At 36.5% G+C, this 18,971-nt stretch overlaps 1 protein-coding gene across 2 annotated transcripts in view; it reads right to left on the reverse strand.

Annotated features, from left to right (window-relative positions):
- Positions 1-216: 216 nt before the first annotated feature.
- The window catches only part of LOC121386220 (transducin-like enhancer protein 4), a 96,861-nt gene continuing 78,106 nt past the window's right edge, over positions 217-18,971 (reverse strand). The window contains exons 12-22 of one of the 2 annotated variants that reach the window (XM_041517062.1): positions 18,512-18,629; positions 17,257-17,363; positions 16,102-16,172; positions 15,287-15,467; positions 14,585-14,653; positions 14,305-14,406; positions 13,712-13,857; positions 10,626-10,737; positions 8,713-8,795; positions 6,932-7,112; positions 217-5,096 (exon numbers count right to left, since the gene is read on the reverse strand). In XM_041517062.1, the coding sequence (XP_041372996.1) occupies positions 4,989-5,096; positions 6,932-7,112; positions 8,713-8,795; positions 10,626-10,737; positions 13,712-13,857; positions 14,305-14,406; positions 14,585-14,653; positions 15,287-15,467; positions 16,102-16,172; positions 17,257-17,363; positions 18,512-18,629 (1,278 nt within the window). In that variant the 3' untranslated portion in view covers positions 217-4,988. Of the gene's footprint in view, positions 5,097-6,931; positions 7,113-8,712; positions 8,796-10,625; positions 10,738-13,711; positions 13,858-14,304; positions 14,407-14,584; positions 14,654-15,286; positions 15,468-16,101; positions 16,173-17,256; positions 17,364-18,490; positions 18,630-18,971 lie in introns of both variants that reach the window. The other variant, XM_041517054.1, reaches the window with a different exon arrangement.

Genomic DNA, 18,971 nt, shown 5'->3' on the forward strand with positions numbered 1-18,971 from the left:
GCAAGGAATCTTTTATATGTACTTTCCCACAGACACCACTAAAGCACATTGATTAGTTAATCATCGGCTATTGGATGTCAAACATTTGGTTGTGAACAGAGGAAACCCGTTACATTTTCCTAATGCAGCAAGAAATCTTTTATATGTACTTTCCCACAGACACCACTAAAGCACATTGATCATTATAAACGATGCAACAGAAAACACAACACTGCATTTCTGACAATAATGTTACTTTTTTTTATTAATGAAGTAGAACACCACAGAATGGTAACCAGAGCCTATAGTGAGTGTCCTACGCGTCTGTCGTCTATACATGTAACAGTAAATGTAACGGTGAGAAGAAAACCACGACACACTATCACAGATTTACTCGAAGCCATCGTCGTAGCAGTAGATACCACAGCAGGGCAAGGATACCAAAATGATTGACGACTGCACTCGATGCTGGCCTTCTGGAAGATCAACTTCAGAAGTGCCGGAGCGTCCCAAAGTTCAGAAGGATCTAATATTTTACAAAGGCAATATGCTGGGTATTTAAATGAGATAGGGGTTTTAATTATCACTGAATACGAAGAAAAGAAAAGAAAGAAGAAAGGAAGGAAGACCAAATGATCATACTGAAATTGCTAAATGTCCCCGTTACTCGTCTTGAAAGTGTTTTTCCAAGTTCCATCAAGACCTGTTCTTCACACCACTAGATCAAGGTGATAAAGAAAATAAAGACCTGGAACAAAATACATCTACCCTCCTGAAAGAATGCCTAATTATGTCAGAGCTTGAAGGGCCATGAAGGGTTGCGCTTAAATCTCAGGTGGTTGAAATTGTCAATCGGTTTCACCGATGATGTCATGAACCACTACCAATTCTCATCTTGGTCGAAAGAAAATAGACTCAACAATATTAGTTAAGGGCCAGTAGACCTTTTGATAATTCTTTGCTAGTGTCATTCTGTTTCAGCAAGTTTTGATCAGCGACTTCTAAACATGGCTGCAGTAAAATTCTACTGTTATGCATGCATAAATATTGCACAGAGTACACTTTTATTAAACGTTTTACCGAAATATTAATTTGGCTTGGTACTTATCATTTTGTTTGCTCTAAAATTGTTGTTTAAATCATTAATTTTAAGACAATGAGAATGAATGTGTTGACAGTGTCAGTGAAGTTTATTCTCATAAACTGTAGGATTACATTGTAGAGAAGAATGAAATACACACACATGTAAACAAATGGACATCTCACAATGTCGATACCGTACAATCAGTATTTGACAAATGTTTGAGAAACTCACTAGCCTCACAAAAGCTTTGTCTAGAGCCATATATATTATACATGTAGTAAGACAGTTAATAATTTCCACTAGCCCAGACCCAAAATTATTTAGTAAAGTTTGTTGATTTATATCTTATCATCGGCTATTGGACGTCAAGCATATGGTCATTGTTACATTTCTTTAGGTTAGCGAATGTTTTTTTTATTTATTTTATACCATATTTAAAGATAAATGCTGAAAATATATACTGGTCCTTAACTAATTTTGTTGAGCAGATACGATGAGATCCTCCCAATTGTTAATCACCATCTAAATCCAAAACCTGCTGTGGTTGAAACTGATTAAAACAAAATGGCTACATTACGTCTAGGCTTTAAACCAGTGATGGCATATCCTGATGCAAAATGGCACACAATTCATGAACAACAGTGGTGACAGCTAACCAATCAACCATGCTGTATCGTACAGCTGACCAATCAGCTATGATGTATCATGCAAAGATACAACTGACCAATCAGCTGAGCTACACCATACAATAAAAAACACTGACCAATCAGCTCAGCTCAGCTGTAGTATTCAAATATACATCTGACCAATCAACTATGATGCATTATGCAAAAACTGACTATTAGCTCAGCTGTACCATATAAAAATACAATTAACCAATCAGCTAAGTGGTATCATACAGATACAGCTGGCCAATCAGCTAAGCCGAAAACGTAAAAACTGTCAGCAAATATTAATTATGTACCCACGAATTTTGCATGAATAAAGCTGTTTGAAAATACACCCACTCATTCTCACTTGCCATAAACACATTCATATGGACATACAACTTCATTCATATATATATATATATATATATATATATATATATATATATATATATATATATATATATATATATATATATATATATATCCATGCAAGCAAAAACAAACGAAGAAGAAATGTTCACATACAATACAATGAAGATCTACCCAGAATGTACCGTTCATGTGATTTCTACATATTATATACATATATATATTTATATATCATTCAGACAAGAATGTCCTTTCTGAAGTCCAGTAGATGCAGGTCAATGTATGATACACATAATGATTCCAGTATTTGAGATCAGCCTTCAATGGAATACACATGGCAAGGTAAATGGTCCACTATCAAACATCACCATATATATGCTTCTGAAATCTTTTTTTTTTAAATAGTCTAAACTCAGGCAGTTAAGATAACTTAAACATTCTTTAATTTTGTCCCAGAGTTTATATGGTGCTAGACTTGAGACTTACTGAATGGTGCAACATTCAAAAACAAAGAGCCAGATGTGGTGGAAGTAGGTACTGGTACGTTCTAAGAAAGATGGAGTGTTTTAGAGTTGCCTTCAGTGTTCCAGCATTGGCTGCAGTGTTTCAGAGTTAGCTGCAATGTTTTAGATTTGATTGCAGTGTTTCAGAGTTTGCTGCAATGTTTTAGACTTGGTTGCAGTATTTCAGAGTTAGCTGCAATGTTTTAGATTTTACTGCAGTGTTTCAGAGTTAGCTGCAATGTTTTAGACTTGGTTGCAGTATCTCAGAGTTAGCTGCAATGTTTTAGACTTGGTTGCAGTGTTTCAGAGTTAGCTGCAATGTTTTAGACTTGGTTGCAGTGTTTCAGAGTTAGCTGCAATGTTTTAGACTTGGTTGCAGTGTTTCAGAGTTAGCTGCAATGTTTTAGACTTGGTTGCAGTGTTTCAGAGTTAGCTGCAATTTTTTAGACTTGGTTGCAGTATCTCAGAGTTAGCTGCAATGTTTTAGACTTGGTTGCAGTGTTTCAGAGTTAGCTGCAATGTTTTAGAATTGGCTGCAGTGTTCTGCACTTTTTTTAGATTTGACTGCATTATTTCCGAGTTAGCTGCAGTTTTCTAGAGTTGACAACAGTGCTTTTGGGTTGGCTGCAGTGTTCTAGAGTTAACTGCAGTGTTCTAGATTCAACTTTCAGTGTTCTAGTGTTGGTTGCAGTATTCTAGCATCAGCTACAGTCTGCAATGCAATGTTCTTGCATTGGCTTCAGTACTCTAGAGTTAACTGCAGTATTTTAAAGTTGACTGCTGTGTTTAAGAGTTGACTGCAATGTTTAATAGTTGACTGCCATGTTCTAGAGTTGACTACAGTGTTTTAAAAGTTGACTGCAATGTTCTAGATTGTAATGTTTTGGTGTTGGTCAGTCCCTACACATTACTCTAGGAATAATCTATATATTCAGTGAGAAATATTCCTACAAAATAATACAGAATAAACCACCCTTTTCTCAGATCTATTCAAAGAACTCAAAGGCTGTGCATTCTCGAGTCATTGCTGGATAAAAACATGCAGCAAATGATTGACTAACCTGTCCATGTACAATTGTTTGAGACTCAAAGGCTGTGTATTCTCCAGTCATTACTGGATAAAAACATGCAGGAAATGGTTGACTAACCTGTCCATGTACAATTGTTTCGGGCTCCCCACTGACTACACAGAACTCTAGAATGAGCCATGGTGCAAGACTGACCAGAGTAGAATGAACTCATTGTACAGTTTATCATGGCCTGTTATGACCACAGAGTTTTTATTGATCCTGCAAATTGCTTTCAATACAATGGTAATTATACCTGACATACACAGTTTTCATTTTTCACATACTAACACCAAAAGCTAAATCAATATTGAAACTAAATTCCTGTCAAAAGACAACACCCCTGCCCTGTCAAAGAAACCATGGAACAATTTTGACCTAGCTGCATCATTATGCGTTCTGTCACAATTCACACACAATTCAACAACAAAAAAACCCTGAACAAGAACATCCAGTTCTTTGGCATCTCCACAGAACATGTTTTTCTTGATTTTCTTTTTTTGGTGTGTGTGTCTTAGTATCTTTTAATGCTGTTTTTCACTGTTAAACAAACACAAAACTCATCTTATTAAATGGAATTTGTCTCAATACAACACAAAAATATCAAAAGAATATTCCTTACAAGGCTACATATCCAACATCCATTTGGAGAATGATCATGACATCATGGAATATTCTAGCAAGGCTACATGTTCAAGATCCATTTTGAGAACAATAATAACATGTTACCCGGCTGCCACATTTTCATTAGGTTACTAGACAAAGAGGATAACTGTAAATATGCATCAGTTTCCATTAGAAGACATTTAACATATTTTTTCCTTCAGAGTCTCTTCCAGTAGTATAGAAGATTATAGAGTAATCTTCTGGGAAACTAGCCAATCACAACCACTGATAGAACTCTCTTTTTCATTGGTCAAAATGTTACAAATGCTGCTATTTTTCCATGATATATTATATGACACCAGAAGGCATGGACAAAATTGCACTCAAATCAAAAATAGGCTGTCAAAATGAAAATTACAGAACTTTTAATGCTCCACTAGTCACAACAGTAAGCAACACATCCCATCATTGTTAACATAAATGGTCACATGGGTTGACTGAGCCAATGAGAATTGACAAATGGTGAGACGATGCTCAGTGGTACGCGACAGTAAGACCTGGAATAGTACTTGTTCACCATCGATTGTTTCCAAGAATTATAATAAATCCGCTGGAATTTATTAACAGTAACATTCCAGAATTTCTGAACTGCTGTAGTTATATGTTGGTGGGTCCATCCAATATTTTCTATTTTAGACTCTTTTTGTTTTCACAGAATGTTTTCTGTGGATCAGAAGATAACTTCATAAAGTGTCGCCTTTTTGTCCCCCGAACCTGTTACAATGTACTTGTCATCAGCGGAGATGTCACAACTCAACACAGATGAAGATTCCTTTGACTGAAATAAACAGAAACACTTTTAGGTTAAATTCATGTCCTTCTCAAAGGCTAAGTATAAGGAGTTGTAGTTCAGTTTCACTCAGGCCTTATTTGGCAAGAAACTCTACTACTAGAATCTAACTATTTTTTGTTCATAATTTTTTTGTTTACAGTTTGCTAAGTGACTAATTAATTCAAAATTGTGATGTTGGAAAATGTTGGCTTCGTAAAAATGTGTAATAGTCAAACTGATTTTTTGGTGAAAACTAAAACTCTTCATTATTAAAGGTACGAAACTGAACCTCACCTGAAAGATGCTGGTCTGTGATAATTTGTAACACCCGAACTTGACCTCTAATATTTTAATGAAAACTGAACTCCCCAATTGTTAAAAGTATGAAACTGTGTCTCAACTGGAAGATGCTGGCTCTGTAATAATTTGTAATAGCACAACTGTACATTTAATTTTTAGCGAAAACTGAAGTCTTTATTGTCAAAAGTACGAAACTGAGTCTCACCTGGAAGATGCTGGCTCTGTAATAATTTGTAATAGCCAAACTTTACCTCTGTTTTTTTGTTTTTTTAAAATGAACTCTTCACTGTTAAAGGTACAAAACCAAGTCTCACCTGGAAGTTGCTGACTGCTTAATAATTGGTAACTGTCAAACTTTACCTCTATATCGTGAAAAAACGTGAACCTGGCTGTCCCATAAACCGGTCTATTTAAATATTACTTGTTTTTAAGGAATCTGCATACGACTGGACCCTGACATCAAAATACTTTTGTTGAATTAAGAAAACCTTCCCAAAAACAAAATGCACAAATAAGGAAAAGACAAGCAGACATTCAAAATAGTTTTATACATAAGGAAATGTATACATGACTGCCATGTTGCACTGTGCGCACTATATTAAATGGCGTGTAATATTAAACAAACCTACATAAACAACAATTCTATACCGCTGTCACTGTCAAAGTTTCATTTGCTTTGCAGATTCATTGTGTAAAAGTTTTGGTGATGTCACGTGACATGCGTCACTCTTGAAAAACAATAGCCCAGCTTATGGGAGTAGTTGAAGAATGTCAATATTAGACTACAACATGCATTTAATCTCTTCACAACAGAAAATGGCATGGATATTAACATTTGTTGGTTGATTCTGACAAAGTGAACAAGGTAAAACATTATTTCATCAAATCAATTGTACATTACAATGTGCATGTGCAGAAACCATTTCCTGTTAATAGGCTGTTCATGGTTACTTGAGGATATTTAGTGAAAACTGAACTCTTTACTGTTAGAGATACGAAACTAAGCCTCATCTGGAAGATGCTGCCTTTGTAATAATTTGTAAAAGCCAACTTTACCTCTCTTTTTTAAGTGAAAACTGAACTCTTTATTGTTAAAGGAACGAAACTGAGTCTCACCTGGAACATGCTGGTTCAATAATAATTTCTTTATCTCTATTGTTTTTGTGAAATTTGCTAGTTCATGGTTACTTGAGGATATTTAGTGAAAACTGAACTCTTTACTGTTAGAGATACGAAACTGAGTCTCACCTGGAAGATGCTGTCTCCATAATAATTTGCAACAGCCAAACTTTACCTCTCTTTCTTTTAGTAAAAACTGAACTCTTTATTGTTAAAGATATGAAACTGAGTCTCACCTGGAAGATGCTGGCTCAGTAACAATTTCTTATCTCTATTGTTTTTGTGAAATTTGAACTCTTTATTGTTAAAGATACAAAACTGAGTCTCACCTGGAAGATGCTGGCTCAGTAACAATTTCTTATCTCTATTGTTTTTGTGAAATTTGAACTCTTTATTGTTAAAGCTACGAAACTGCGCCTCACCTGAAAGATGCTGGCTCCGTACGGCGTCCTCCAGGCATTGAGCAAATTGTCTTTCCCTGTGCTGATGAACCACTTGCCACAGTAGGCGAACTTGAGCGACAGGACGCAGCTCTCGTGGAGGTGCAGCTGGTACTTGTCGGGCTTGCTCTGGTGCAGCACCTCAACATTGCTACTCTCCATGCTGTCACAGACAGAAGAAAATGTTTTATTTAATGATGCACTCAACACATTTTATTTACGGATATATAGTATCGCACATATGGTTAAGGACCACACAAATATTGAAGGAGGAAACCCACTGTCGCCACTTCATGGGCTACTCTTTTCAATTAGCAGCAAGGGATCGTTTATGTGCACCATCACACAGACAGGATAGCAAATACCACAGCCTTTGATGTACCAGTCGTGGTGCACTGGCTGGAGTGAGAAATAGCCAATGGGCCCACCGACGGGGATCGATCCCAAACCGACCATGCATCAAGCATGCACTTACTACTGGGCTACATTCCGCCTCTTCCATGCTGTGATAGAAACAGAAAATAGTTGATGATTAAAGTTGTTTTATTTAAGGACACTAGAGCACATTGCTTTATTAATCATTGGCTCTTCAGTGTCAAACATTTGGTAATTTTTGAAATGTATTCTCAGAAGAAACCTGCTGTAGTTTTCCATCAGCAGCAAGGGATCTTTTATATGCACTTTTACCACAGGCTTTCAAATACCAGTTGAGACAGGAAGAAACTCCAACCAGAGAATGGGTCCACTGAGGTGATTCGATCCTACGATGCAAGCACCTCAGGTGAGCTCTCTATCGGTTGAGCTAGATCCGGACTCATTTAGCTGATGATTAAAGCATAATAATATAATAAATCTAAATTATTATTCACAAATCTCGATTAAAGAGAAAATAAATTATAATCATGTTTGTTTGAAAATAAATAAATTTAAGATTTTATAGCATATAATATATAATATTTTCTAAAATTGCAACCATTTCACAAAATTTTATAAATAAAAACATAAAGTATTGAATCTATAGAACTGATCTGCATAGAATCCGACTGTCCAGGGGTGTAGGCTGGGGGGGATGTGTTTGTTCGAGGGGTCCGCTTTCAGAGCAAAAACATACAGGTTTATACATATGGAGTTTCTATTGGTGCAAAAACAAAATAGAAAAAGGGTCCACTTGGTTCATATTTGAACCCCCCCCACCCCCCCCCCCCCCCACCAGGTCCAGATCACGCTACGCCCCTGCTGTCTACAATGTTAGCCACACAAACAATCAAGACGTCTATAAAAAAAAGAAAAAGATGATCATGGACAATTTAGAAAAAAATCCCAAACAAATAGTTTGAGAAGTTGTAACTTTAGAAGCAATTCCAAACTATGTCTAGTATAGATTACAACACTGAAAGTAATATAATATTTTGATAATATTCAAAATGCAAATTGGGCAAGCAAAAGTAACAGCCAAGAGATATCCATCAAACTTGTACTTAGCCACCCATCCTCCACACCATAACCCCTCTATGCCTTTATGTGGTTTTGTTCTTCAGAAATTCTACATAAAATAACCTTTGTTGGTAATAAAAAAAACCCACATTTGCTATATAGCTATGTAATTAAACAATGTAATTAAACACACCAAACAAATATTTGCAGAAACAAACCACAATAAATGCAGAATAAAAGAAAAATGTCTTTACTAAACTGTAGTGTAGAAAATAGTTTCCAAAATGGTGGACCACAAAGATACACGAAGCAGCCAAAGTTTTACTCACCCAACTGCTAGCCACTCCCCAGTGGGACAGAAACCAAGAGAGAAAATCTGAGACGTAAAATCATGCTGTTGAAGTTGTCTACCCTGAAAATTAAAGATGGTGGTTACTGAATGTATGATTGCTCAGTATTTCACTTTTTATGGCTGTTCCAGAATGAATCATGTGGAAGAGGCACGTTTATTTTTTTGTATACCCACCATCCAGGAAATTTAATGTTTATGTCAACTAAAAATGAACACCCCCCCACATATAATGAAACCCCTCTAAACCAGACATTCACAGGGCCAAGTAAAAGGTTTGGTTGTAAAGTTTGTTTTGTTTAACGACACCACTAGAGCACATTGGCCATTGGATGTCAAACATATGATCATTTTTGACACAGTCATAGAGTGGAATCCCGCTACATTTTTTCATTAGTAGCAATGGATCTTTTATATGCACTATCCCACAGACTGGATAGCACATGTCACGACACCTTTGATACACCAGTCATGGTGGGTTTAGTTGTAAGGGGTATTTGGTTTAGAGACATTTTGTTCTATATATTTATATTTTAAAAGGGACTGCAAAAAAAACCCACTTCCAGTTTTAAGAGAATTACAGTTTACAGAGGGTCTGGTTTTGACAGGTTTCAATGTATAAAATTTAAAATAATTAACAATGGATATGTTATATTTGTTACAAACGAAGTAAAAATGATGGTGTTAAAGTTGTCTGTCATCATTTATAGTTGTGGGTTTTTTTAAATATCAGGGTTCGACAAATTTATCCACTAGCCCTCGGTCCCGGCCAGTGAATCTGTGGTCTGGGCTAGTGAAAATTATCAAAACTTCTGTGAGGGCTAGTGAAACTTCTGTGAGGGCTAGTGAAAATTATCAAAACTTCTGTGAGGGCTAGTGAAAATTATCAACTGTATTACTATAATACATAGGGGCACTAGCCAAAGCTTCTGTGAGGGCTAGTGAAAATTATCAACTGTATTACTATAATACATAGGGGCACTAGCCAAAGCTTCTGTGAGGGCTAGTGGAATCAACTGTATTACTATAATACATAGGGCACTAGCCAAAGCTTCTGTGAGGGCTAGTGAAACTTATCAACTGTATTACTATAATACATAGGGCACTAGCCAAATCTTCTGTGAGGGCTAGTGGAATCAACTGTATTACTATAATACATAGGGCACTAGCCAAAGCTTCTGTGAGGGCTAGTGAAACTTATCAACTGTATTACTATAATACATAGGGGCACTAGCCAAAGCTTCTGTGAGGGCTAGTGAAAATTATCAACTGTATTACTATAATACATAGGGGCACTAGCCAAAGCTTCTGTGAGGGCTAGTGGAATCAACTGTATTACTATAATACATAGGGTACTAGCCACAGCTTCTGTGAGGGCTAGTGAAACTTATCAACTGTATTACTATAATACATAGGGCACTAGCCAAAGCTTCTGTGAGGGCTATTGAAACTTATCAACTGTATTACTATAATACATAGGGCACTAGCCAAAGCTTCTGTGAGGGCTAGTGAAACTTATCAACTGTATTACTATAATACATAGGGCACTAGCCAAAGCTTCTGTGAGGGCTATTGAAACTTATCAACTGTATTACTATAATACATAGGGCACTAGCCAAAGCTTCTGTGAGGGCTAGTGAAACTTATCAACTGTATTACTATAATACATAGGGCACTAGCCAAAGCTTCTGTGAGGGCTAGTGAAACTTATCAACTGTATTACTATAATACATAGGGCACTAGCCAAAGCTTCTGTGAGGGCTAGTGAAACTTATCAACTGTATTACTATAATACATAGGGCACTAGCCAAAGCTTCTGTGAGGGCTAGTGACTTTCTCAAACATTTGTCAAACAATGAACATTTAAAAAAATGATTATTGTGTAGCACGTACCTCTCTCAAGTCCCATGATCGGACGGTGTTATCGAGACCGCCAGTCCAGAGTTTCGTTCCGTCCGGCGAGATGTCAATACAGCTAGCACCATCGGTGTGACCCTGGAACTGTCTGAAACACACAAACAACATGGATGCTTAGAATGGAACTAGAATCTAGTATAAGGAAGCAAATATTAACTATAGTTTATGAATTTGTCATTGAACTATGAATTGAAAATGTTTCATAATTTAACAGGGTTCTTATTCATCCTGGAATGTCCTTGAATTTTGTGATTTTAGAATCCAGGCCTGGAATGTCCTGGAAAAAGCATTAAATTTTATTGTGTCCTGGAAATTTAGGCCAATTTTTTTTTTTTTTTTTTTTTTTTTTTTTTTGTGCATCTTTACTTTTGTTGTTCTTATAATCAATCTAAATTCAGACAATAATTTGTTATAAAAACCGGTCTTGGTGGTGTCGTGGTTAAGCCATTGGACATAAATCTGACAGATACAGATTTCGTAGCCTGGTACTGACTCTCACCTAGAGTGAGTTTCACTAACCACTGACAACTAACCCACTGTCCTGGACAGGCAGCCCAGATAGCTGAGGTATGAGCCTAGGACAGCGTGCTAGAACCTTAACTGGATATAAGCATGAAAATAAGTTCCAATAAATGAATGCATGTTATAAAAACATTTATTGATTGAACATGTTTATGTCCTGGAAAAATAACAAATGACCTGGAAGAACCCTGTTTAAGTATTCTTTGCTTCTTTTTAAAAAAAATTAAAATGTTCACATATTAACATGAACACTTATTGTTCATTTTTTAACTCTCCTGACTGAACTTTGATCTCACTTAATTAATATTTTAACTCACTTGAGTAAAACTGATACTCATCTGACTAAAATCAGTAAAGTTTGTGCTCAACGGACTAAAATTAGTCAAATTTGAACTAACTTGACTAAAATCTGTACTCCCCTAACTAAATTCAGTATTATCAGTACTCAGACTACAGTAGAACACATTTGACAAAAGTTGTATTCACGTGACTAGAGTTTGTATTCACCTGACTAAAGTTTGTACCCACTTGACTAGAATTTGTATTCACTTGACTACAGTTTGTATTCACCTGACTGAAGTTTGTACCCACTTGCCTACAGTTTGTATTCACATGACTAAAGTTTGTACCCACTTGACTACAGTTTGTCCTCACCTGACTGAAGTTTGTATTCACCTGACTAAAGTTTGTACCCACTTGACTAAAGTTTGTACCCACTTGACTAGTTTGTTCTCACCTGACTAAAGTTTGTACCCACTTGACTGAATTTGTACCCACTTGACTACAGTTTGTCCTCACCTGACTGAAGTTTGTACCCACTTGACTAGTTTGTCCTCACCTGACTGAAGTTTGTACCCACTTGACTAGTTTGTTCTCACCTGACTAAAGTTTGTCCTCACCTGACTAAAGTTTGTACCCACTTGACTACAGTTTGTCCTCACCTGACTGAAATTTGTATTCACTTGACTAAAGTTTGTCCTCACCTGACTAAAGTGTGTACCCACTTGACTACAGTTTGTTCTCACCTGACTAAAGTTTGTACCCACTTGACTACAGTTTGTATTCACCTGACTACAATTTGTATTCACCTGACTAAAGTTTGTACCCACTGGACTAGTTTGTTTTCACCTGACTGAAGTTTGTATTCACCTGACTAAAGTTTGTCCTTACCTGACTAAAGTTTGTACCCACTTGACTACAGTTTGTATTCACCTGACCAAAGTTTGTACCCACTTGACTACAGTTTGTATTCACCTGACTAAAGTTTGTATTCACCTGACTACAGTTTGTATTCACCTGACTAAAGTTTGTACCCACTGGACTAGTTTGTTTTCACCTGACTGAAGTTTGTATTCACCTGACTGAAGTTTGTATTCACCTGACTAAAGTTTGTACTCACCTGACTAAAGTTTGTACCCACTTGACTACAGTTTGTATTCACCTGTCCAAAGTTTGTACCCACTTGACTACAGTTTGTATTCACCTGACTAAAGTTTGTACCCAATTGACTACAGTTTGAACTCACTTGACTGAAGTTTGTATTCACCTGACTAAAGTTTGTACCCACTTGACTAAAGTTTGTACCCACTTGACTAGTTTGTTCTCACCTGACTAAAGTTTGTACCCACTTGACTGAATTTGTACCCACTTGACTACAGTTTGTCCTCACCTGACTGAAGTTTGTACTCACTTGACTAGTTTGTCCTCACCTGACTGAAGTTTGTACCCACTTGACTAAAGTTTGTACCCACTTGACTACAGTTTGTCCTCACCTGACTGAAATTTGTATTCACTTGACTAAAGTTTGTCCTCACCTGACTAAAGTGTGTACCCACTTGACTACAGTTTGTATTCACCTGACTAAAGTTTGTATTCACCTGACTACAGTTTGTATTCACCTGACTAAAGTTTGTACCCACTGGACTAGTTTGTTTTCACCTGACTGAAGTTTGTATTCACCTGACTAAAGTTTGTACTCACCTGACTAAAGTTTGTACCCACTTGACTACAGTTTGTATTCACCTGTCCAAAGTTTGTACCCACTTGACTACAGTTTGTATTCACCTGACTAAAGTTTGTACCCAATTGACTACAGTTTGAACTCACCTGACTGAAGTTTGTATTCACCTGACTAAAGTTTGTACCCACTTGACTAAAGTTTGTACCCACTTGACTAGTTTGTTCTCACCTGACTAAAGTTTGTACCCACTTGACTGAATTTGTACCCACTTGACTACAGTTTGTCCTCACCTGACTGAAGTTTGTACTCACTTGACTAGTTTGTCCTCACCTGACTGAAGTTTGTACCCACTTGACTAAAGTTTGTACCCACTTGACTACAGTTTGTACCCACTTGACTACAGTTTGTATTCACCTGACCAAAGTTTGTACCCACTTGACTACAGTTTGTATTCACCTGACTAAAGTTTGTACCCACTTGACTACAGTTTGTATTCACCTGACTAAAGTTTGTACCCACTGGACTAGTTTGTTTTCACCTGACTGAAGTTTGTATTCACCTGACTAAAGTTTGTACTCACCTGACTAAAGTTTGATTATGCAGATCCCAAACAGCGATGTTTCCATCACTACAACAGCTAAAACAGACTTTACTGTCCGGACTGATGGCGAGAGCATAGCAAGCCGGGGCACTCGACGTGAGTTCAGCTTTAATACGCGGAGTCGACTGTAAACAAGAAAACAACAGTCTGTTATAAAAGAAAGGAAGGTATGTTTAATGACACCTCAGCACATTGTTAAATTATCACTGATGGCGAGAGCGTAGCAAGCTGGGGCACTCGATGTTAATTTAGCTTTAATACGTGGAGTCGACTGTAAACAAGAAAACAACCATTTGTTAAAAAAGAAAGGAAGGTATGTTTAATGACACCTCAGCACATTGTAAAACTATCACTGATGGCGAAAAAAACTCGAAGTCCACTAAGATCAATTGATCCTACAATCCATCACATCTCATCTACCACTAAGCTAAATCCTGCTCCTTTAAAAAAAGAAAGGAATACCCTACTCAAGATACATAAACCAATAGCTCATTTATAAACTTAACAACATACATTATAACATATAGGGATAAAAAGTGTATGCTCTCACAAAATGGGTAGAAAGTACTCACAACAGCCAAGTCCCATATTGACAAGGTACTAGCTTCTCCACCAACTATCAGTGTTCGGCCATCTTGAAGGAGTTTTATAGAACGAATGTAGTTGTCACGTTGCTGGAAATACAGGAGAGAAACACATTTTAATTTAAAGTCTTATTTTAAAGTTTTTACTGTTATAACAATTAACTCTAAAAAGTCAAGGACACTGATCAGATAGGTGCTTTGGGGATTTGTGGGCAGAGTTACAGTAATATAATATATGCTAATTAGCAGTGACTGACAGCTTGCTTACCAAACAGTCGAGCTGTGAAACTGGACTCTTGTTTCCGGGTTGACTAATGTCCCAGACCTTCACACTTCCCTAAAATAAAAATAAAAATAAAGTAAACAGTCAAAATCTGGAATTAAAGATATTGGCATAACTATAGGGAGGTTGGCATGCCCGCCACCCAATCATACCTATTTTTTACCCACCACAATTTATAACTGTATGTCACCTCATAGACAGTGTGGATTCTCCACCTCAGTATAAAATGCTGGCTACACCAATGATAAAGTATAATCAAATATATTTTCAATAAAAAACTCATTAACCACAGAGGAAAAAATAACACTCATTCTAGGTTATATAAACAAACTGTTGCATATTTAAACATGCTAGAAAATGCATCAGAGAATTATGAAATGGAATATCACCACACACAATTTATATTATACATTTAAAAAAATATATTTTTAAATGTTTGTTTCCGTAGTTTTGTTAATTTGTTTTATATTTATAGGGGTATTAATTTTGTTTTCACCTCAACCATCATCTTTTGGGTATAGTCAGCTCATGTATGCCATCACATCTACAAGTTACCACATTAATTGGCATTTGTTTTTATTCTTTCAGAAATTCTGCATATTTGTGTATAATATATGATACTGTATATATATATATATATATATGTGCCAATAAATTGTAATAATTTAGGAATAAGATATAAAATACCTTTCCACCCGTATAAACATGTCTTGTGGGGTTGCTAATAGTAACAGCGCACACGACTTCTCCATGATTTAATGTGTTGATCTGACGGGCGTGTCTGGGAATCCCTGTGCCAATCAGAGCGTCCGGTGGGAATGGAACCGGCTGCATCTGGCCATCACCACTCACATGAAAGGAATATGCTCTGGAATTTTTTTAATTTTTATTTTTGTTAAGGAATGCATTTAAAGGTGTTCAACTACAAAATACAATAAATTAGAAAAAACTTGAATCAGTTGTTTGGATGTTTGGACCAATCCATTGAAATGGGAGAAAAGTGCCAAAGGTCTGAAGTCAAGAGGATGAAAAGAATTTTTGTTTTTTAATAAAAAAACAAATGAAAATTATTTTAATTACATTAAGAAATGCATCTGAAGAGGTTCATTTCATAATGCAATACATAGATTTTTTTAAAAAGGAGTAATTTTGTGGGGAGAGGTCCAATGAAGGAAATTGTAATTTTACATGAACTAAAAATTGGTTATGGCAAATAAAATTGCCTCATCTGTGTTATTTTGTGGGGAAAATTTCATCTTCTTTTTTAATAACTTGTAAAAAGAGGAAAGGTTTTTAAAACATTTTGCTTAGCAACATGCAGGGAACATTTTGTTTTCAAAAGTCAATTCAAAGTCAATTTAAAATTGATTATTAGCAACTACTGTTTAATGTTTTAAAATTGTGTAGCAATCTCTGAAACTTTTGCAGCGAATCGCGACGTGCTACTGAAACAAAATGTTCCCAGACCTGTTCACATTAACAGGATGAGAAAGAAAACTTACGGCTTTCCACCTGGAATGTTCAGTGATGGTCGCATGAGGGCCGGGATTGACGCATGCTGATCAAAGCCAACCTGTAACAGATAGGCATGTATCTTATTTAAATCTGTCATAATATCCTACAACACTATATACCCACTAACATTCCTGTGAAGGTAAGAAAGAATGGGGAACTTTACAAAGCTTGTTGAGTAGGCTTCTCCATTCATTCCGAACAGGATAAAGCCAATAACCTATGTTGTTAATAATCTCTTATTTTTACATCCTGCAAGTCAACAAGAAGAGTGGGACAATCGGCCTTATTCACAAACAAAAATAATTTTTAATCTCACAAATTCCTAGATAAATATTTAATTTGTGATATATTTACCACAACATAAAACTATTTTGACTGGTTTTAACAATGTAAAGAATAGGCAATTGAATATCTTGTCAAAGCCAATACGTTGAGTGAGTCAGGTGACATGACAGGTGACATCCTGTTAGGAGCAGTTTAAGACTTTATTTTAAACAGTCACTATAATCAATTCGATACAGCTGTTGCAAAATAAAATGCTTTGAGCGCATTAGATATGTTTAAACTTGCTTTATGAAACATTTCAAACCAATCATCAGAAAAAAACCCATTCACTGGATTAATGTTGTAAAACTAGTAAGCAAGGAAACAAATAATGAAGAAAAAAAGGAAGAAGGTTTTATTTAATTATACATTCAACACATTTTAATTATGGTTATATGGCATCACACATAATTAAGGTTAAGAACATGTAGTGATAGAGATAACTCACCGCCGCCATGCAATAGGCTACTCTTTCTGATTAGCAGCAAAGGATCTATGATATGCAGCATTCGACTAACAGGACAGTACATACCACAACCCTTGTTACACCTGGGTTCCGTTTTACGAAGTGGTCTTAGCGCTAAGATCACCTTAAGTGCATAAGGTAGCTATGCACTTAAGGTGATCCCAGCACTAAGATCACTTTGTAAAATTGGGCCCAGCTGTGCTGGCTGGACTGAAAAGCAGCTGATGAGTATTGATCCAAGACCGACCGCACACTAGGCGAGAGCTTTACCACTAGTGCTACATGTATGTCCCACCAATATTGAAGAAAGTCATTACAAAGTGTGAAGTCAAGACAACAAAGAGAGTCTTACCGTGCCAGCTACAGCCCGGGGGTAGTTGCTGAGTGGCCCGGGGGACACGCTGTTGTGTCCCACCCCGTTAAAGTTGCTTTCCCCGTGGGGCAGAAAGGGATATGTTGCTGCAACAGAAATTGAGATAATGTTTAATTATAGCACGATATGATGGTATGGCACAAAATTGCATATTGGTCATTGTTTGAGAGTTATGATACATGTATTACAGTATTCATTATTACAATAATACTGTTATTATTACATCAAGGCTCATATAGCCAGGATGTGGTGCATGCCTGCTGTCCGACTGTTGCATCTGATGAATCTGCACAGAGGCGGATCTAGGGGACCCCCAGGGGCCCGGCCCCATCTCTAAATTTGCAACAGTTATATATTTTATTATATATTAATTTTCAGATTTTTTTTAGGATTCTCCCTCAAAACCTCCCCCAAAGTTCTCTTGGCATTTCACCTCATGTCATTGTGGCCCCCCATGATGGATTTTCTTGATCCGCCACTGCATCTGCGGCTTGCGTTTTGGGAATATACACCACATATGATTATTTCATTGCGGCTGGCCATATGCATTTTGCAGTCTAGATAATCTCATTGAAATAGGATTTCGATTTATTTTTTTGTAAAGCCGGACCACATGCACACGTCACATCCAATCTGTATGCATCTTTGATATAATTTATTATTAAAATCAATAGCATAATAATATAGTTCATTATGAGTATTACACTATTACAGCTAATTGTTACAGTATTAGACTTAGTTTACTGTATTACTGTGCTATTACAGTTTATTATCGTTATATTGCAATATTATAATTACTCTATGCAAGGTGTTGCACATTTGTCTGGATCTGACAGTTAAAATAAAATTACAGTTTGTCATGTGTTGTGTCATGCACTATAATTACGAAATTACAGTTTTCCATGTGTTGTGTCATGTACTATAATTACAATATTACAGTTTGCCATGTGTTGTGTCATGCACTGTCATTACAAAATTACAGTTTGCCAATTGTTGTGTCATGCACTATTATTTCAAAATTACAGTTTGTCATTTGTTGTGTCATGCACTATTATTTAAAAAATCGCACTTTACCATTTGTTGTGTCATGCACTATTATTTCAAAATCACAGTTTACCATATGTTGTGTCATGTACTATAATTCATGCGTTGTACAGTTAGTTCTATTTATGCTGTCTAGTTTAAAGGGGCGACCTCAAAACTGACACCATACCAAACGGGTGGACTTTGGCACCTGGTTTAACTCCTCCACTGCTGCTACCGCCGCTCCCTCCACCAGAGGGCCCCGGTGTTCCACTGCCCGAGTTGGTCGGTGTCACTGATTTGGCTCCTGGAGCAATGGGTTTATCATTCTATAACAAGAAACAAAAAATATATACATGTATAAATTAATAATAAAAAAATGCAATCTAAGAGTAGGCCTACTGCTAAAGCAATACGTGTCCCCTACTGGGCCCAACAAATTTTCATATCTCCTAAGTTCAAGGGCTATAACTCTATTATGAAAACTGGGTAAATCCCCATGAAAGTCAGTTTTTATTACCCATATGGGCAGAGAGAAGTGGGGAAAGAAAAACACATTTCTTCCCCTAGATACGTTTTAACATCATAAACAGTGCTTCACTATAGGCAGTTAATTCTGTGTAAGAATAGTTTCCATGGTGGTAGTCATGTCAACAACTAACTTACGTCAT

The sequence above is a fragment of the Gigantopelta aegis genome, chromosome 2 (assembly GCF_016097555.1).
Source record: "Gigantopelta aegis isolate Gae_Host chromosome 2, Gae_host_genome, whole genome shotgun sequence".
Taxonomy (NCBI): domain Eukaryota; kingdom Metazoa; phylum Mollusca; class Gastropoda; order Neomphalida; family Peltospiridae; genus Gigantopelta; species Gigantopelta aegis.